The 20,960-nt window shown below is 34.0% G+C and overlaps 2 protein-coding genes and 1 long non-coding RNA gene across 15 annotated transcripts in view; 2 read left to right on the top strand and 1 right to left on the bottom strand.

Annotated features, from left to right (window-relative positions):
- Positions 1-4,438, top strand: part of LOC124956243 (cardioacceleratory peptide receptor-like) — a 25,297-nt gene extending 20,859 nt beyond the window's left edge. For 5 of the 7 annotated variants that reach the window (XM_047511768.1, XM_047511769.1, XM_047511765.1 and 2 more), the window contains exons 5-8: positions 332-426; positions 507-762; positions 2,420-2,600; positions 2,722-4,434. In XM_047511768.1, the coding sequence (XP_047367724.1) occupies positions 332-426; positions 507-762; positions 2,420-2,600; positions 2,722-2,920 (731 nt within the window). In that variant the 3' untranslated portion in view covers positions 2,921-4,434. Of the gene's footprint in view, positions 1-331; positions 427-506; positions 763-2,419; positions 2,601-2,701 lie in introns of all 7 variants that reach the window. The other 2 variants (XM_047511772.1, XM_047511771.1) reach the window with 2 other exon arrangements.
- The window catches only part of LOC124956257, a 23,117-nt gene extending 8,582 nt beyond the window's left edge, over positions 1-14,535 (bottom strand). Inside the window, exons 1-5 of one of the 2 annotated variants that reach the window (XR_007103192.1) lie at positions 13,419-14,535; positions 11,037-13,346; positions 2,409-2,585; positions 2,116-2,300; positions 160-404 (exon numbers count right to left, since the gene is read on the bottom strand). This is a non-coding gene — a long non-coding RNA (uncharacterized LOC124956257). The remainder of the gene's footprint in view (positions 1-159; positions 405-2,115; positions 2,301-2,408; positions 2,586-11,036; positions 13,347-13,418) is intronic. The other variant, XR_007103191.1, reaches the window with a different exon arrangement.
- Positions 12,857-20,960, top strand: LOC124956234 (pleckstrin homology domain-containing family M member 2). 6 transcript variants are annotated; one of them, XM_047511746.1, is made up of 9 exons: positions 12,857-13,091; positions 14,336-14,531; positions 14,667-14,854; positions 15,387-15,581; positions 15,640-17,337; positions 17,441-17,665; positions 17,744-18,325; positions 18,434-18,553; positions 18,634-20,960. In XM_047511746.1, the coding sequence occupies exons 1-9, from the start codon at positions 13,002-13,004 to the stop codon at positions 18,748-18,750; spliced, it is 3,411 nt and encodes a 1,136-aa protein (XP_047367702.1). In that variant the 5' UTR covers positions 12,857-13,001; the 3' UTR covers positions 18,751-20,960. The 6 variants fall into 6 exon arrangements, with proteins under 6 accessions (XP_047367702.1, XP_047367707.1, XP_047367705.1 ...); XM_047511747.1 differs by lacking the exon at positions 12,857-13,091 and adding an exon at positions 14,104-14,240 and having other exon boundaries at positions 14,650-14,854; XM_047511748.1 differs by lacking the exon at positions 12,857-13,091 and adding an exon at positions 14,105-14,240.

Below are 20,960 nucleotides of genomic sequence, written 5' to 3'. Positions count from 1 at the left end.
AATTTGAACTCTTTCCTCTAGTATTCTGATAATATCCACAATAGAAAGCATGATGCATCGTCCATGTAAACATGGCAGTTTATATGGAGAATAAAACTTAGAAGAATGCTTTTAGTCTTGACCGCACGATAAACGCATAAATTACAAGTATCTACTTACGTGCACAGATACGCGTTAGCATTTAATTAGAAAAAAAATCCAATGTTGAAAATCGTTGAATGAAGATCCTTCCTAAGACGTCGAAATATTATCTTGGTATTCTTTGTAAGAAAGATATTATCGGTGATAATACCAGTTCGTAAACACTTGTAAGGTGAAGAATTTTATGCAGGGTGGAGAGCTCGAGTATTGGTAGTGGTTGCTTGGAGTCTCTCAGCACTTTTCAGCATTCCCATCATCTTTCTCTACGAGGAAAAACGTATACAAGTATGAGAAAAGAAAATACATACATATTTTTGTCCCCTATTAGAAATAATAATAAAAAGTATTGTCCTCCTTTTTTTTAGGGAATGAAGCAATGCTGGATAGACTTGGGATCTTCGATTCAATGGAGGATTTACATGAGTTTGGTGAGCTTTACCCTGTTCATAGCTCCCACCCTTATAATAGGAGGCTGTTATATGGTCATCGTAGCAACGATATGGTCACAAGGAAGCGCATTACGTCAAGGTCCTACTAGGGATACTAGAAGAGCTTCGTCTAGGGGTCTTATACCAAGAGCCAAGATCAAAACCGTTAAGATGACCTTTGTCATAGTATTCGGTGAGTCGTTTCAACTTTTCCCCACTTCGAACAAACGACTAGACTTCTTATTACTATCATCATTGACCAAAAGTTTAACTTTAGTAATGAAGATTGAGGATTAAATGGTATAAATTAAAAAAGTAAACTTGAGGGGGCTCCATTTGTTGAAATTATTTCATGTTCTCTTTTATGAAACTCGTTAAAAGATCTAACACATAACATTCGAATGATCGATAAAGGCAGCTTTGACAAGAAATATCTATTTGGTTACGATCGAAATAAAAAGTTTTTTCTCGAAATAGAATTTGTGAACGATTAGGGGCTTCTTCGAAAGTTGACTCGACGGATTCGACAGTAAAAAGCGATAACCCTCTCTCCCATGCGACACAGTTTCCTATAGGTAGATATATATCCTACTACCACGAATATCGTCGAACCGTTTTATTTGCACGGCGTAAAAGACATGGCCACAAGAAGATAAGCGAGTGTTCTCTCTCTCTCTCTCTCTCTCCCTCTCTCTCTCTCTCTCTCTCTCTCTTCCTCTTTTTTCTCTTCTCAGCATCCATATACGGCTTTCGAAGAAGAGAGCAAAAGACGCGTGGAACTTCAATATACAGCGTGTCCGTTGAATATACAATCGTCTCGAGTTACATTGAAAGGACAGATGTCAAGGAATATAAATGTTTCTCGCACAAACTATGAACTTAAAAGACATGAACGTTCTTCGAGTAACAAAGATATACAATAACGAATAATTGACGTCGATGGTTCGGTGAATTTAAAAAGAAATCAACGAGAAAAAATTAAAGTCAAACCATTCGTGATTGGTATTTGAATTATTTTGTAAGATACAAGATAAAGAAAATAATTTATCGAGCGTTACATAGCGACAGACTCATGCCCCAAGACACCCTGTATATCCCGATTTCTAAGTCTTGCGTACATCGTCCAACCCTCATCCCCTCCTTATCTTGCCAGGGACAATTTTACGCGTACGAGAAATCGCTCGAGCTAATCAGATTCGCTTCTTGCGATTGGCCTTTTCGGAGATCTTTTCTTTTCTAGCTGACGACGATACTTTCGCGAAAGGAGGAACTCGAGCTAGGGAGGGACCTATCGATACGATACCCTTGATATTCTCCGAAAGTGAGAAATTCTTTGAGAGCGATGATGCAGCGTTGATAAAAAAAGCTAAAAGATAGTAACCGAGAATTCCCTGATGTTTTCTCGAAAGAAAAAATAAATAAATAATACAAAATACGCATCAGAAAAAAGAAAAAAAAAGAAAAAGAGATATATATATATATATATATAGAGAGAGAGAGAGAGAGAGAGAGATCGATGACCTAGCCAGATTTCAAACGTACTTACGAACACTCGAAATAACAGTAACTACATTCAGTAATCGAATTAAATGGGGAACGAATACAATCTGCTCGTTCATCGGAAACATTCTTAAAGTGTTTATACAATCGGAATGGCTATTAGAACTCTGAATCACGATCCAAACACGTGGCCATTACAAAAGCTTCGTTTGCATTTCCATCGACGATCTACTGGATCGATCATATGAAAGATAAAAAAAACAAAAAAAATTGAGATTATTATTATAATTGTATTAACGTCGGGAGAATTGATTTTCTAATAATTCTTCAAAATCTTACAATTATTGCAGTATTCATCCTTTGTTGGAGTCCATACATAATCTTCGATCTCCTTCAAGTTTACGGACACGTGCCGAAAACGCAGACGAACATCGCAGTAGCAACTTTTATACAAAGTTTAGCGCCATTGAATTCTGCTGCCAATCCCATAATTTATTGCCTTTTCAGCACGCCATTCTGCAAAAATGTACGGTGAGTTGTCAAAATTGAAAAAGAATAGGATTTGCCCTTAGAAATTGTCAAAAGAAAAAAAGAAAAAAAAAATAATTATAAAAACGATAAAACTCTCTAAGGAGCAACTGTTGCACGGTAGGAACATGCAGGCGATTTCCTGGGTTTCGGGATGGTGCACTGCAAATCCACATCACTGCTTTGGCACCGGTGGTGCTAAAACCGCAAGTACAAGGACGACAGTGACGACGTCCCTGACGGCACATTCATCTCGTAAAAGTGGACCAGGGATGCTGCACTCGACAACTTCGAGAAAGCACGTGATGGTGTCGTTGGTTTAAATTGTTTAAAAGACCACCGAGAGAAGGGGAGCAAATATCTTAAGCTTTTACTTATATTTCTTTCTCTAATTCCCGAAGAAGAAACACGCCGAAAAGGAATGGCCGAGCAGCCTATTTGCGAGCCACCAATCAACAAATTCTTTCTTTAGTTTACCAGAGAGCAAGCTCGGCTTTATTTTAACAATAAATCACCTTAGAACGTTCTTTGATCCTAAGTAAAATTTTTACACAAATTTTATTCATTTTTTACAAAATTCTACGACGTCTCCAAATTAAGACTACTGTTACAAATTATAAATCGTTGAAATGATAAAACTGTTCGTGAAAGTATTATAAATATTTATAATTAGAACATTTCCTCGAACTGGATTTCAGTTTTTCTGCCGCAATATCTCTTTCACAATTACTTTTAATTTTCTGTCTTTCGGTATCTCATCGAGATGTCTCAAAGGAAGATATTTTTCTCTCGTATCGCCATTTAAATTGTGTCTTTTAACGAGCACAGACTTTAACCTACATTTATGAATGCTTTAAAGTTTAAATCCTTGGAGAAAGGAAGTTAATGAAGATAAAAAAAAAAAAAGAAAAGAAAAAAAAAAAAAATAGAAAGGAGAATCATTAAAAATGTTATTGTAATCGTTACGTGATTTCTCTTTAAAATTAACAGCTTTAATGAACGCGATACCGATAATTTGCAATAATAAAACTATTATCCTTTACTGTCTCCGTTTTTATCTTACAATTATGCTAATTTTTGTTTACCCTTCAAAAATCGCTAAAAGATGAAATAATAAAAGAGGATGTAAATAAATTTAATGTAAGATGAATGAGATATCGACGTTATTAAAAGAATAATGTATTTTTACGTAAACGAAACGTAAAATGTCTTCAAAAGGAATAAGAAAAAAGAGAATATTTCATCATTAAATGACATCCATTACACAAATAAATAGATGCGCGCGCGCGCGCGCACACATACACATATATACAGAGAGAGAACAAAATCGATTTGGTATTTCAAAGCGAGCTCGTGGAAATATGAAATTGACATTTTCTTCGTCTTTTACATGTATCAGTGAAACTGGATGGAAAATAAAATGCCCGAAGGTATATACCAATGTGTACATACATCTATATAGATATATACGTAATAATAATAATATTATATATATAAAATCTTTCAGCTTCGTGTCTCTCGATATATAAAGAATATACATACATACATATTTATTCATAAACTGCATCGCAAGTGATAGTAATAATAATAATAATAATAATAATAGTAATAATAATAATATTAATAATTATTAATTTATTATTATCAGTGTAATTGAATCTCCATTGACATTAAAAGGGATCTTGTAAATATTTCCGAGAATAAAATTGATGAAAGAATAAAAAATCTCCTCCTCCAACAAATGAGAATGTTCCGAAATAATGATTAGTTTAAAAAAAACTGTGAAATATTTTAATTGAAAAAATAAAATTACATTTTGAAAACTACTAGTCCCTTCTCTTTTACCTTCCCCTTTGAGGTAAATACTTTGTTCTGAACATTTTCAAGTATGTAAAAAATTGACAAGAGGTAAAGTTGAATCGTGTGTTCGCCGTCGTCGACGAAATAAAATTTCTCCGCATTCTTCCATTTCCTTTTATGGCTTAGCTCACTCGACGAGCGTGTAAAATCCAATGGCTGCCATCGGTGTCGAGTCAAATAGAAACAGAATCATTACTTTACGCTTCTCATTTTACTTGTTATTTTCTTTGACGTGCGATCGAACTTACGTGAAGACTTTTGTAAGAACAGGCAAAGACGAAATATTTGTTATGCTTATTGCAAAACATTTCCGATTAAATCTAATGGCCAAATGAAGATCAACCTTCGAGTTCGATTTGAAATTAGTACGAACAAAAGAAAATTATGATTATAAAATAATAGATATTTCAGAGTGTAAAAGGATGTTGGCGTCCATTAAAGAAAAGTAATAATTTTTCCTTCGTCGTTGATATTGCATCAACGATCATTAATATGTGAAGATTTTGAAGAGAAAGGAAAAAAAAAAAAAAGAAAAGAAAAGAGAAAAACACGAACTTTCTCTTTCCTGATTTCAAGGAACTTCTAAATGTTGGTCGCAACCCATAAAAATATCAAACTAATACGAGAAAATATAGTCAGAAGATCTCGACATAACAGAATCCAAGATGTCCTGCTTGAATTGTCAATCGATTGATCACAGAATGGATCGGATATGTCATCTGGATACTCCACGTTCTTACGATCCCGACAATTCGATACATTCATCGAGCATTCGTAACCCTTGTAATGAAATGTACACTGGTAAGCGGAAAATAGATTTGTTGAATAAAGAATATTTTTTTAATTTACCAATTAATTTCGACAATTATTATTCGATCGTGTTCCCGATTATCATATCTTTTATCAAAAGAGCTATTTTATTTATCTACGGAAACTAAAAGAGAAGTCTCACCAAAAGAGAAGTAATTAATTTTCAAACACAGAACGAACAAATTTATCATCCTTTCAGGAAGTTACACAACAGCTGGATGGATCACTCCAATGTCCATGGATTATAGTAGAAGCACGACCGGCACAGATACATCCGGAGAGAACCGGTTTAATTGCAACATAATAAATTGTAATTATCTCGAACAACATTCAAAGGACGTAGAATGAGATAATTGAATATTTAATTTTTCGTGATAATACATTGCAATATAATAATAGAATTGCTTTATTGCAGGGATTGTTTTTCATTGTTTTTACAAATTTGTATTGATCTAATTCATTCAATTTTATAATTAATATCCTTTCCATTGTTATCAAGAATACACCTAAAGGAAGTCTAATTAATAAAATATTGAATCGAATGTTAACGATATTCGAAAGAATTCGAAATTTCGAATGAAAATTTCATAGGTAGAGGCGAGCAACTTGTATTCCCAGAGAACAGGGTGGAAATGAGGAAAATAGCGAGCGAATCAGCTCGAGATCGACGAATTTCAATCGCTAATGCAAGATCCGTGGAAAGTATTAAAATTAGATTGAAATTGCTCGAAGAGAAGAATGCTGCGATGCGTGAAAAGTGTCGTGAGCTCTTTGGAGAAAAAGAGAATTTGAAAAGTCGGTGAGGAATACTTGATAAAATCGAACGTCTTACATGATAATTTTTCTCGTTTTTCCTCGCAGTCTCGACGGGGAGAAAAGTAGAAACAAAGAGTTGGAGCGTATAATAGCTTCATTGCAAGTAGAATTGACGAAGACGAAGAGGGAAATTACTGAAAAATCAAATAAACGAATGGTAAGTGTCTAATAAATAAACAATAAATTCATCTGATATTGTGTCTGCTTTAAAATTAATATCTTAAATATATATTGCTATTTGTTCGCATCTACAAGCGTAATTACATTCAACTTCTTTAGGAAGATGAAATTTTAAGTAAAATGGAAAATAGCAGCTCGACAACCGATGTCATTGCGACCGTAGAGCGGGCCGTACAGAATTGGTCCCTTTGTCAGGGATGTCAGAACAAATTGGAGAATTTTACAAACGGTGTAACTACGGTCACAATTACGAGGTAATCATATACGAACGTTTTAATAAACTTTATCAATAACCTATTGGATAAACGACGAACAGAGAGCTACTATTAATCGTAGGAAACTTATTATTAAATAATGTCGATCTAATTAAAAAACAAGATCGATCGTATTTTAAGTTGTTAATAAAACGTAAATGGAATTGAATTTGAATTTTGTATAATGGCTTAAATCAATTTCCAATTTACTTTGACATTTTTATTTTATATTTCTTGCTATAGTTGTTATATCCATCCCTTCGTATTTCATGAAAATCCTTAATGTATTTGAAAGAACGTGCACATACTCTTTCCTTCTCTCCCTCTTTTTCTTTCTCTCTGTGATTTATCCGTTCATGAGTAGAATTTTTAAGAGGACACGTTAACGTTAACCTCCTAGATCAGAGCTGGATATCATGGAAAAGGACATGCAAGTCCTAAGGGACGCAGTAATCGCGAGAGAAGAAGCTTGGGACAAGGCAATGGAACGAGAACAAACGTATCGTCAGCAAATACTTAGGCTAACGTGCGAGACGATTACTATGCGTCACATTCAGGAATCTCGTGAGGAAGAATTAAGAGTTATCGGGGATATCTTGAAAGTAATCAAATGTATTCTACAGGACGAATTGAAAAAATGTTTTTGAAGAATAAAATAAAATAAAAACAAATAGGATAAGATGCCGATAAAATGGAAATACTTTGTTCGCAGGAGAGAGAAGGCGACCTGAGGAGTCTACAGAAAAGAGAGAGCAGTTTAAGGAAGATCGTAACGAAACTTAACAAGTATCAAAGGTGAGTGAAATATTCACGAAAATAATTCGCAACTCGAGTAAGTCGCTCGAGATTAACGGAAGGCGTGCTCGAGCGTAAAGTCGAGCGAAATTAGATCGCAAAGGACTTCCCGTCGTTTCTATTTCTATTTCTGCTTCTACTTTTATTTCCATCCGCAAAACTTTAACAGAAAGTAATCAAAACACGTTTGAACGATTATCATCATCATCATCATCATCATCATCATCATCATCATCCTCATCATCTACTTATTATTATCGTGATTATTATCATCACGAATAGTTTTTCATTTCCTTCGCGAATATTAAAAATGGACAAAGCGGATAAGAAATTTCCTTTTTTCTTTTATCAAAGATTTATAGCACACTGTCGTCTCTCCGTTCTTTTCGTAATTCGCCTCTCTCTCTCTCTCTCTCTCATTTTTCTTTCTTTCCTTTTCTCTTTTTTCTTTTTCTTTTTTTTTTTTTTTAAGTACAGAAGAGTAATGAAAGTAACGCAAAGTGGTGAACGTTAAAGTCGAAGAGTAATTTCATCTTCTTTTGTTTTATTTTCTCTTGTCTTTTTTTTTTTTTTTTTTTTTTTTCAATTTTCTATCGCTTCAACCGAGAGAGCTACCAGTAATGCATACGGCACTGGCCCACATTTTAGTAGTCTCATTTGCAAGTTCTCCGTAATGGACCGTGTTTAATATTCCCCTTAATTTTTTTTTAATGATCCATTTCTCTTACAACGACAGTAATAACATTTCTTTCCTCTGTCTGATAATCAAATGAATTAACAAACAAACAGAATTATCTATTAGTAAAATACAAAAGGACGAATACAATGCATCCTCTATTTTATTATAAACTATAATTTATTTTCTATATAGGTATGATAAAAAAAATATATTTGAGTACGTCCTTTGAAATATACTCTCGTGTTTTCACAGAGATCCAGAAGTGAATCTTGGAAATTTTCCGACGTTAGAATTGACTGAGAAAGAGCAGAGAATTATTGAAGAGTGCTCAAGACAAGTATTATCCAGCTTGAAAGGAAAACAGAGAACGAAATCAAAAGGAAACGTAGTAAGCGAATCACAACGTACGAGTCCTCGAAATAATAATAATAATAATAATAATAGTAATAATAATAATAATGATGATGACAATAATAATAATAATAATAACAATAATAACAGTAATAGCAACAATAAAAATATGATTCAGAGTAAGGACTAACAAACAGGTTCCTTAGAAGATATCTAACTTTAAATCGAGTGTGAATTATACGTCCAATTTTGATTACATTGTTATAATGTATCGATAAAAGAAATAAAAGGAAAGAAATAGTTTGAGCAATTTGAGAGAGAAAGAAAAATCAAGAAAGTGTAGAAATATAACGTCGACATTGTTAATACATTTAATGTAACATTTTTTTCTATAAGCATTTAATAAACTGCTTAAATAAATAATTTTTGTGATACAATTTCTCATTTCTTCCCTTTCTTCTTCTTCTTCTTTAATAACAGAAGGAATGACCAAAAAAAGAAAAAGAAAAAGAAAAAGAAGAAAAAAACAAGTCAAGTATGAGAAAATAATTTATACGTTCGTATTAGTTCTTCCCTTGACGTACATGCCTGGTTTCGCGTGAGTAAACAGAGCAATGTGCATATCTAACAAGGAAATAACGTATATGAGAAAAATAGTTTCGGTCCCTTTCATAGAAACTGAATAATATGAATCTATGAGAAACTCGACAAGAATGCCAAAAGCGCATAAAATATTATTCCCTTGTGTGTGTGTGTGTGTGTCCAACGAGAAATACAAAGAGAAATTATCGTTACTTCGTTTGTTACATTATCCTCAACTAATAAATGAAACTTTTTAATTACTTTTATACGAAAGATGGAACTAGATAAGTATATTAAACCTTTCAAATGTATAATGAATTTACATTAATTTTCAATGTAGATAAGAATCTGCAAATAAATAAGACCTATCTGGCATACGAAAAATATTTATTGTATTTCCCTGGTCTCTCTATTTCTCGCGATTTTATATACTTCGCATCGTATGTACGCGAAATAAAGGGGAAATGCAAAGCACCGGAGCTTCAAACAGTGCCTTCTGCTTTGTTGATATCTAAATTCTACGCATTTTCGTCTCTTTCAGAAGAGTGTTACTACATGTCCATCTATGAAAAATATCTACATATTATACTTGTATATCAAGTATATTCAAAGAGTATACATAATGCAATATTAAAAGCTAGAATTTTACTGAAGCTGTCGAGCGCAATTGTTGAACTAAATTATTTCGATGATACTTGCCTTATTGTTTACAATCGTACGATGATGTTACCATTGCATATCGATTATGACTGGGTAATATTTTCCCCAGTAACGTATTGAAAGTATTTCCTATCAGTCGATGAAGCGTTTACTATTACAACTCTCTTGTTTTTTGACTCATCTTAAAAATTGATTGACATGAAAAATTAATATGAATACCAAGATTACCATCAATTTAATAAAAGGATCAATCCTTGATCTTTTTCGCCGGTAAAGAAGATCCTTTGATCTCGATCCATCGCTTATCCAAAAAAAATTCAATGCATTAATTATAGTACTAATTAAATGCATATATCGCTTATCATAAAATAATTTATATTGCCAGAGGTTCCAAGATAACGCTAATAGAACGTTTCCAAGCTTAAAATAATAACAACCCAATGAGTATAATTAATGTTAACAAGAGTAATTGCAATGCAATCTATTTTTAATTATATTACCGACTAACTTTGCCATCTATCGGAGAAAACATGTCAACGAAAACGTGGAATCGATGCTCGACGGATAAATTCACTTTTTTATCGACAGGATAAAACAGTTTAAAACACCTATATGATTGTTACATTAAAATGTTAAATCATTGAATTATTAATATTTTCATCGGTAGAAAGACTGATGAATTTTTTTATATATTGAAATGACACGTCCTTTCGTTGCATCGTTTCATGCTCCAGTTAAAGATAGTTCGATTGAAATGTCAAAAGGTAATAAGTGTTCTTTCATGACATGAAAGAAAGGATGACATGCGTAATAAGGAATTGCGTAATCCTTTTACAGAATAAAAAACATGTACAAACGTTTCGCATCGAATTATGTTCGTAACAGGTTCGAAGAAATATTTCATTATTTTCACTAATCTACGTAATTTATGAGAATTATATCGTTATTACGAAATCATTCGCGAAAGGAAAACGAAATGCGTAATTTCGATTATACGTATAATAATGTAAAAGGACGCAGTCCAATTAAGAAACTTTTTACAAACTATTTAATGTAAATACAACGATAATATTTTATAAAAATCTACGAAAGAATTTTCTTTGCGATGCGAAGAATAAATTAGGAATCGATCAATGGATCTCGGCTTTTTGAATTAAGCAGATATTTGAGGTTACATGATTAATTTCGACAAAGATTGACATAACCTACTTTTTTTTGTTTGTATTATGTCTTCTTCTGTCGTTAGAAGGTCAATAAATTATTTCATTAATGAGTAATGTATGAATGAGAATCACGTGTGTTCGTTATTTTTCAATGATACGATTTAACGATAATGACGAGAAATTTTCAAGTGATTCTCGTGACACCTTCCATTTTTTTTTTCTTTTTTTTTTTTTTTCTTCTTCTTCTTCTTATCAATCCAACGAAAGTATTAAAACAATTGAATATTACCTTTAATTAGTCGTTGTCTTCCAACTCGACGAACTCTCGATCGATGATCTCGAACTTTCAGGAAATGATTCAAAAACGATTTGTTCGTCGGCCTTCATCGGTCGAAAAATAAAACGATTGATCTATTTAAAAGTTGCATTGTAAATCACAGCACATTAATAAGCGTCGTGATATAACTCGATAGAAAAGGAGGAAAAAAATCTTAAACTTTGACCTCTCGTAAAGGATTGGAACGTTACGCTCGAAGAAAGGTGACCCCTGCTAGGCTCGTCAGATAATACGAATATTTTTAAGGATATCAAGAACGTTTATCAGAATTGACTTTCCCATCTCTTTTCTCTCTCTCTCTCTCTCTCTCTCTCGTATCTTTACTAATAAATGTTGAATTGAAAATTTCCACCCTCGAGACTCGAGATTAACTTTAACCGTTACTTTTTAAGCGATGACTGTCAAAGTCAATGCAACGACTTCTAATACACAGGGTGAACTATAAAAAGTGATCGATTAAAGACTTATTTAAATAAAAACTTACGTTGTTTATAAATCGTTAAATCTTTGCTATTTTTATTCTTTATAATTAATTAGAACGACGGATTAGTTGTAGCAAGCTTTTTATAGGTTCTCCCTATGAATTTCGAATCGGTCAAGTTTTTATTTAATCGATGGTCACGACCAAATCACTTCTATCGTTCACGGACTCTCGAGAGATCGTCAATAAATATTATAATATTATAATATTATAATAATAAAATATTGTAATTGTTAGTTTTCAAATGACGACTGCCAAAGTCAATGCATGCCTTCGGATATACTGGGTGGGCCAAATAGATGTAATCGATCGAAACTTAGTCAATTGACGTATTATATCATGAACATATTGTAAAAATGTTCATAATTAAATCTTAATGGATTCTTTTATTATTTATAATAAAATAGAAATAATAATTACGTTAAAGGAAACAGAGTGAGGAGAGTAAAAGGTAAGAAAAACTGCGCACTTTTTTTATCGTATTGTAATAACACTCTCGACGTGTACTTGACCCTGAAGTTTTTACCTTCCGGTAGGTATTTGAAACGTCTCCTCTCTCATTCAACGTATATCCTTTCTTTTGTTTCCTGTACCTTCCCGTTTCTCAACCGTTTTATTACCACTTATATCGTCTACGGTATATACTTACGGATAGAAAGGAAGCTTCTTTGATGAGGATACAAAAAATGAGGATACGAGTAACGTCTCGAAAAAAAATGTTCATAAATTGTAGATCAAACGAGTGATTTCTATTTTGAGAGATGAACCTTAACGTATGAAAAATAAATATTTGAAAAGTTTCTCAGTCGCTTTCAATATTTGTTCAATCATTATTTTATCTAACATCCGGTAGATTTTGTTAAACCAACGAGAGAACATTCAATGCGATCAATGAAAAAAGAAAGAGAAACGAATGAAAGAAATAAATTACTTTCGCGCTTGGTTAGAGATAATACGTTATCGAATGCACCAGGAGTTATCCACGAGCTGTTAGCAAGCGTCCAACACTTTGTTGCTAGATTTGTTTGTAATCTCTCACAAACAAGATTTGCCATGAGCATCCTTAACCCTTTCTCTTTATTTCTCTACTCGTTTTATTTATTTAAAGATATTGTGTCTGTTATTTTACCTATCATTTTGTAGGCACTTGGAATTCACTGAGAGAAAAGGAAAAGAAATAAAAAAGATATATGGTTTTAAAGACGGCTGGTGGAGACGATCAACGCCAGTCGATCGGCGCAGTCCATTCAAATTTGCCGCCCGACTTGCGCGCCTCTAAAAAATCAATGAGTCCACCCGGCGACGAGTGTGCCAGCGTAACCCCGTCGAGTCGGATCGGAGACGTGCTTGGCGTTTCCCTTGGAAAATTCTCATTTTTGTCGTCCAAATTTCTCTATTATCTCAACAAGAAAGATGTAACATCATCGCATTACGAAATGCCGAGTCAGGAAGACATGGACCTTTGCACCGACAAGGTCCTTTCTAAGAGTAGAATTCTTCAAGAATTGACGAAAGCCGTCAAATTGGTGAGTGCGTGTCCGTCTCCTCTGTGTGTGCGTGTGTGTGTGTGTGTGCGTGCGCGCATTTCGTTATAGGTCTTTTACTACTAAACCCTCTTTCCCTTCTCTTTTTACGTAGAGACGTGTCGTATCAATATCCAAGGCCATTTATATATATATATATATATATATATATATATATACCATGGCACATATGCTAGAATAGGTGGGCGCATGCACACACGCAAAAGTATCTACAAAGAGATAAATCTGCGTTCGACTCTAGAAACGAAAAGAGAAGGAGAATGAGAGTTGAAGAGAAAAAAAACTCTATATAGAGATTTCTCCTCCTACCTTCTGAAAAATCGACAATCGTGCTTAACGCTGTTTCGCGTTACGATAGGCCTGACTTTCACGCGCGCACAGTCACACAGGAAATGCAGTTTATGGATCGCCGCGCGAAAGTCTGATAAGGAAAATTGAGAGGATGACGTCAGAGGAGAGTCGAAATTGATTCTTCGTCGTTCGATTCGGTGATATCGAGAATAACATAAGTTTTCGTATTCACCTTTCTCATCGTCATTTAATTTTTCTCATTCGATTTCGTTCGGATGTCGAAACGTCGCAAGAAACCTCAAAGATGACGGTAGTGCCACTGGTGACATCGCAGACGTGCACGCGGTCGTCAGTAAGCACGAGCTGCTGCTGCTGCTGCTGCTGCTGCTGTTGCTGCACGAGTCGCCTGTCGTTAAATATTCCTCTTTTATATTCTTCCAATCACATTCGAGACCGTGTTAATCGTCTCATTATCTTTCTCTTTGATCGATCGAAGATCATTCGAACATTATCGAGGATTTCGAGGTCTCATTTAGTTGATAGAATTGACGTCTTCTTTGTTCCATTTAATCGACGTCACAAGGCTGAAATGATTCCCGCGAAAAGGTTTTTATAATTTTTTCTTTGCTTTCTTTCTTTCTTTTCTCTCTCTCTCTCTCTCTCTCTCTCTCTCTCTCTCTCTCCCCCCCTTGCGAAAGAAAAGGGCGAGAAGATCGATCGAAATTTAGCAACGTATGTGTCACGAGTAAATTAAGAAAGGCACGTCGTGCATCAGTTATTTTTAATATGTTTTACATATGTTGCAAAAGACGTGGGGCTATTATTGTAAACAACCGTTGGGTCGGTTTTAAAAGATTTTTATGTTTCATACCGTCGTAAGGAGTGCTTTTATTTTATTAACCGATTATTATTACGTCTGCTTTATCATAATCTAGGTTTATGCTCAGAGTCTCTATGGTACCGTGGTCTTGGATGGAGATTCCTGGCTCGTTTATTGGTTAGATCGAGCATTACGGCATGGTTTGCGCGTAGAAAGACACGGATATTGGGGTACGGCCAGAGAACTAAGTCATCAGGATACCGTCGTAGTTATTCATGCGCTCCAAAGTGTACTAACTTCCATAGGGAAAGGTGAGTCTTCCTGAAATGCAAAGATACTTCCTATTACTTTACATTTATCCGATTATTCTTTGGAAACAATTATTGTAAAGTATCATAATATTTGACATTTGGAATATTCCAAAAAAAGTTCTGTATATTTTGTAGGTAGAGCATGGTTATATCATACCCTCAGCGAAGGCAGCTTCGAAAGTTATTTAGCCTGCTTACTACGGGATACCAAAACTTTAAAGAAACAATACTTTCCACATGCGCTTGTCCGCGATGCCGATAAGACAAACCAACTTGTAAATCTCCTTGCTGGTCTAGAAAATGTGTCCTTCACTTTACAATTAGTATGTATATTAAAGTGCAATTTAAATTAATTAAAAAAATTAAAAATATTTTTGTTATCTTGCGCGAGACAACTCGACGGGGTGTTTTAATGTTCGACAATTTATTTTCTTATATATCGTTGTTTGCAACTGTTGGGTAATCTTCTTTCTTTCATTTTCTAAGATAGCAATATGTTGACTCAAATTGGATAATGTTTCCCTTTAACCTGTTATGCAGTTTTTATTTGACTTCCCCCATGCAGATATCAATATCACCCCCTAGTTACTATTATCTTGGTAATAAATAATATCTGTCTTGTTGTAAAAGACATACGTGCGGATATATCTGTTTTTATAAATTTATTCAAGGGTCAATGTGTTATCGCCGTATATAGTATATTTTTATGGTTAGAATATGATACACGTATAGTTTGTTCTTGGAAAAGTTTTGGTAAATAAAAAAAGAAACAAAAAAAAGAAAAAAAAAAAAAAAAAAAAAGGATCTGTATATCAAGAATAGTTTTGTAAAATAAAATGATGATTTTAAATATAGGATGTGACATACTTGGACATCTGCAATTATATGCCGCAAAGGCCTATGAGCATAAACTCTTCTGGGACCGTATTATCTTTACATCTGAGGTCTTCTAGCGTATGCTCGAGCTTAGCTTCTCCCGGCGATAGCGGCGTTGCATTTGACAGTGATATGGATCTCGCGAATGAAACCGACGCTAGCAGTTACAAAGAAGTAAGTTCCTTTATGTTTTTAATTCGCATTTATATTGACACTGACACACCCATTTCAGGAGGACTCTTCGATGGATGATATTCCAGATTATCGAAATAATAGATACAAAGTTATTATCAACAATTGCATACAAGAGAACAAAAATTTTAGCTCAAGCGATTCCAGCGAGGATGGAAAAACACCGATGCAATCTCCTGCGGTTACAAAATTTCAAAATGTGATTATGACAAAGAGTGACATCGCGAATCAAAATTTAACCAGAAAGCTCGAAGATAATGAACTGAATTGTTCAAGTTTGGATACTTTAAAGGGTTATGATTATTACAGCAGAAGCCTTGATACCGTTCACTTGGACGCGGTGAACAATAAATGTGACAATGGAATAAAAGATATAAATAAAAGGAGCAGCTATTACGGGGACGGCAGCTATAGTTTCAAGAAGAACATAGATCCTCGTAATTCCTACGTGATTAATAACGATACAAATCTCTTGGAATTGAGTATGACCATTTCCGATTGCGACAATATAGAGCCTCCTTATGGTATTCTGAATACCCTCAATATGACAGATGCGAGCATTTTGTCAACATCCAGCTCTGAAGCCATAGTACAACGTAGACAACGTAAGAAAAAGCGTGAAAGCAAAAAACGCGTTAGTTTTCACGAAGATATTCTAAAAACAATGAAATTAGATGACGATAGCTATGCGGATTTCTCTATGAGCTTTCTAACGCCTAACTCGATTCAAAAAAAGGACGCTCAGAAGGGACGTTACAGTTGGTGCGGACACGGAGATTCTCCTTACGTTCAAAAGAGTACCAATACAAGAAACGCGCATTCCGATTATTATTCCTTCTCTTCGTCGTCGAGCGTATTCGACAGTGATATTGAAAAGAAAGGAACACAAAAGTTATGTAGCCAGACATTGTGTCAGAAAAATTGCAAATGTTCTTGCGATCTATCTTTACCAGAACGTGGTTCGCCAGAGGGCCAAGAAGATCCGGCTAAAAGTTTAAGACCAAAGATGGAGATAGAATTGGAAGAGAACGAGGCACAAGAGGCATACATCGTTGAAAAGCAGTACGGAAATATTGTCGAGGATCCACCGGCAAAAATAGAAATGCCGAGGCCACAGAATTCGAAGAAATATGCCAGTTCTAGCGATTGGTCCGACGTAGAGAGCGTCACAACTTCCGATTTAGAAGAACGTAAGATGATTAATAGGCATTTGGCTTCGCCTTCTAAAAAACGTAACATGACCTCGATATTGACGGGTGAAAGCAGTAGTAAATTATTAGCACCTCCTTTACGACAAGCACCATCGAAAACGTCATTGTTGAGTAGATTTTTGAGATCTATTACGGAGAGAAAATTTGAAAGTAAAAAAACGAAGAAACCACAGAAGTCTAATCCGTTGTACATCAAAGGAATTAAAGCAAATTACGATTCGTTTAAGGATTTCAATGATAATCTTGACAGAGAGATACAAGAAAATGTTGCTGCAGAAAAGCAAGAGTTTAGCGGAGAGAAAATCAGCTTAAAATTGCGAGAGACCTTTAAAAAACATATTTACAGAGACAAAACGGAGGAATTGTATAAAGTTTATAAAGTTAGAAGTTCGTACATGACAAACGGAGAGAGCAAGCCGATGATCGCTTTATTAACCGACAAAACGTTATATTTAACCGGCTCGAAGTTGGATCATTCTTACAGTAATCAATTTGTAATACCTTACAACGAGCTAGACGTTATAATGGTAAAAGTATAATTGTGTGTGCGCGTGCGCGTGCGTGTGCATCATTTACTGTTTCTGTAATTAAATAATAAACTCTGACAGTAAAGTTTCAAATTTCTTTCAGATTGGACCAAATGCACAAACGATTCTTATCTCTAATGCCGATTATGAGATGCAGTATCTATTTTCTACTGGCAGTTCGCACACCACCTCTGAATTAATTACACACTTGGAAATAGCCATGAGAAGATCACCGTCGAAACCCCGATTGCCGGCTGTTAAAGAATTAAGTTATGAAGACATGCATATTTTGAAACAATCGATATTGTCCGATACCGCTGTACATCCTGTAAGTATATCATATTATTGGCTGAGCAATTTATTGGTTTTTTTCTTTTTCTCTTACTTATTTTAATTTAACTTTTAGGATGAAAAAATTGAACATTACAGCCTTATTTACATGGAGGATGAGCACATGTCTCCCCCAAGTACACCTTGTGGCCCAACCAAAGAAGGCGATCTTATGTTTAGACCACACACTTATCAGCATATACATCCTAATGCACCAATAAATCCTTGGGAAGCTGGATATTTTGTTCTTAAAGGTGGTGTAGTTTACATGTTTACAGATTTGAATCAACGACTTCCTAAACGTGCCATCCCGCTGAAGGGTGGCCTTTGTCAAGGTTGCAGAAGAATTCCCAATTCGCATCGACCTCATACGTTCGAAATACTTTTGAAACCGAATAAAGCATTTCAATTTGCTGCTCCCGACGAATATGTTGCTTCCGAATGGTTGCAAAGTTTCGTCCAAAGTGCGTCTGGTTTGTTTGATTGTTCTGATAAGAGAGAGCCTATGCCCTGTAGTCTTGTAACGACTACAAGACATCTAGTTGCTATGAAAGAAGTATATCCAGGTAGTCAGCGCAATCAAACGTTATCATGTGCTTCTGTGGAAGACTTAACAGCTTTCAGAGTACCCTTACCCGAACAGTCTTGGTGTATATTGGTAATTATATTAAATTATCTATTTTTATTTTACATTTTTTTTTTTTTTTTCTTTTCTTCACTTTATCTTAATTTAATTTCGAGCGCTTATGATATTTCAAACGTTTAGGAATTCGCATGTCGGGAGGTTCATGAGAATAGCGGTGATTGGGTGATATACTTTACCAATTATACCGAGCTCTGCACTTTTAGAGAGATTTTACAAACATTATGGGCAGATGCGGATTTGGTACGGTCCATCATCCATGTAATACGTAACGTTACATTCTTTAATCGACAATTATTTAATACTTCATTATCTAATTTCAGGGTGAATTTCCTATGGTTACGCTTCCTCCAGAAGATAAACTTCATCGACGCTGTTCGGATGCTAGTAAAGATTTAGAATATGCTTGGCAATATTTATTACCGTCAATGGTCGAATAAACACTAAGATCTATGAATACACCTTACTACACACGATAGAAATCCTTAAGAGAAATATTTTACTTTAATCTCGTGATATAAAGGAAAGATCGACAAATTGCATATTGATAACCTACAAGGTAATGTTGAAGGAACGTAAGATATAATGAATTTTACGTTCAACGATATGATAGATTATACATTTAAAATGGTGCGTTATTCTATTCCTGTGAAGTAATAGCATACAGCAACTTAAATTTCAATGTATGTCTTATATTTTAGTTTTATTAATTAAGCAGAAAATTTGTCTAATGAATTGAATTGTTAGGTTGCCTGATTTGAATAGATTAGTAATTCTAAATGATGTTAATCGTGCTATGCACAAAACGGTGCAATATATCGTCTCTAGTATAAAATTTTGTGATTATTTGCTAGTAATTTATATTGACAAATGAATTGTAATATAATGGCAATTGTGAAGGGTTGTGTTGTATCACATTGTATGAATGTCTATGTACTCACATTTATCCGAAATGATGAATAGGATAATATGCATTACACTACAATTATCTTTGAGACAATGTTCATTGAAAGAAAATCGTAAGCTTAGATTAACTTCGCAAAATAATCTAAAAATAGTACCCTGTATACTGCTTATACAATGAGTATACAATAAGTATGATTAACATTCCTAGTGCAGGTACAGGTAAAAGAGCTTTCTAATTTTATTCTTACAATCGTACCTTCTGATTTAGATACGCTATTGTACAATATCTTAACTTTTCATTAGATTATGATTTTTCACGAAGATTTGTCCTCGAAACATTGAAAGTGTAAAGTTACACGTATGATCTCAAACATATTATGTTTACGCTATTGGATTAGATGGTTTAAGAGACTTCACGAGTCATTATACAATTTGTAATGTTAAAATCTTGTGAGGTACCGTGGCAAGACAAATAATAAAACAGTTGTATATTATTAAAATTACATACATACGATTTTTGTTCGATCTAACGAAATAATAATTATATTATAGAGTAAATCTATTCCTAAAATTATAAACGACTATATTACGATTAACAACTCACTAAAAAGCACATGTACCTTCGTCGAATTCGTTCGAAGTAAGTTGTGTTGGCAGCTTTCATTTGTGATTTAAAATAATTAATAGCTCTATAATTTCATAATTTTATAAGTTCATCTATTGAATTTATTATTGACGCATTATAATTAAAATTCTTACTTCATCGATAGATTTAATAATATAATTTGATTTATATGACATATAAATCATAGTAGTATTAATTTATACATTGTATTCCATTTCTTCTTGTAGATTACTTTTAATTTATGTGGAAAGCATATAATGATAGATTTTTTACATATTACAATTAGCATCTAATATAAATATCAAGTCTGTATACTTTCCACATAAATTTTTATTCGATAGAAATACTATGACAGTTAAAAATTAATAAAACTTATTCCAAACTAGTCAAATAAACAAGCTTGTTACATTCTACAATCATTGGTAAGAATAATTTTTCATCGACGTTAAAGTTTCGCTCGGAACATATGCGACAACATATGTGACACCAGCGACAAATGTGGACAAAACATGAACTAATACAACGAAGTCCATGTTAGGACTTTTAATCGCGCTCGGACACCCACGTGAAAAACGATGATTCTACATTCGCGTTGCAATCTACGTTAATCTAATCGAATTTACGATTAGCAATAAAACTAAAAGTCCCCTACTGAGCCCGCCGACCATTTTTTCCTTTCACTGACTATAATTCGCGATAGTCATTTATCAACGGAGGACGATCATTGAATTTACTTCGCGAATTATCTTTTATAAATATACAAACTGTGCGACTATTAAAAAAGCAATAGAAATTTTGCTTATAAACATCGACTCTAATGCACGCTCTTGCATTGCACGCAATAGATGCACGATCATTTGTCGTTTAAATACCGAAACTCGAACGAACGAACATTATACCTCTATTTCGTGATATGAACACTCGATCATATCATTGTTTCGCGCGCGATAACTTTTTTGAAAAAGAACAATAAAAACAAAATTGTTACTTCGATGTTTACTCGGCAGAGGACAAAGTAGAACTGATCCTGTGTAATCGTCAAAGTCAATAAAAAGACCGAACATATTTATATAATGCAACGTCAACTACCTCGAGATTAAAATTTTTTAAGTATTGAAA

Source organism: Vespa velutina, chromosome 21 (assembly GCF_912470025.1).
Source record: "Vespa velutina chromosome 21, iVesVel2.1, whole genome shotgun sequence".
Lineage (NCBI taxonomy): Eukaryota > Metazoa > Arthropoda > Insecta > Hymenoptera > Vespidae > Vespa > Vespa velutina.
Note: the sequence above shows the minus strand (reverse complement) of the source record. Positions and strands in the feature narration are given on the sequence as shown.

What these genes read in the sequence shown, in the direction of transcription:
- LOC124956234 (XM_047511746.1), top strand. Translation starts at nt 13,002, where the DNA reads ATGCCGAGTCAGGAAGACATGGACCTTTGCACCGACAAGGTCCTTTCT. An exon ending in ACTAACTTCCATAGGGAAAG is followed by an intron (nt 14,532 to 14,666) that starts GTGAGTCTTCCT and finishes TATATTTTGTAG; the next exon opens with GTAGAGCATGGTTATATCAT. An exon ending in AACAGTCTTGGTGTATATTG is followed by an intron (nt 18,326 to 18,433) that starts GTAATTATATTA and finishes TCAAACGTTTAG; the next exon opens with GAATTCGCATGTCGGGAGGT.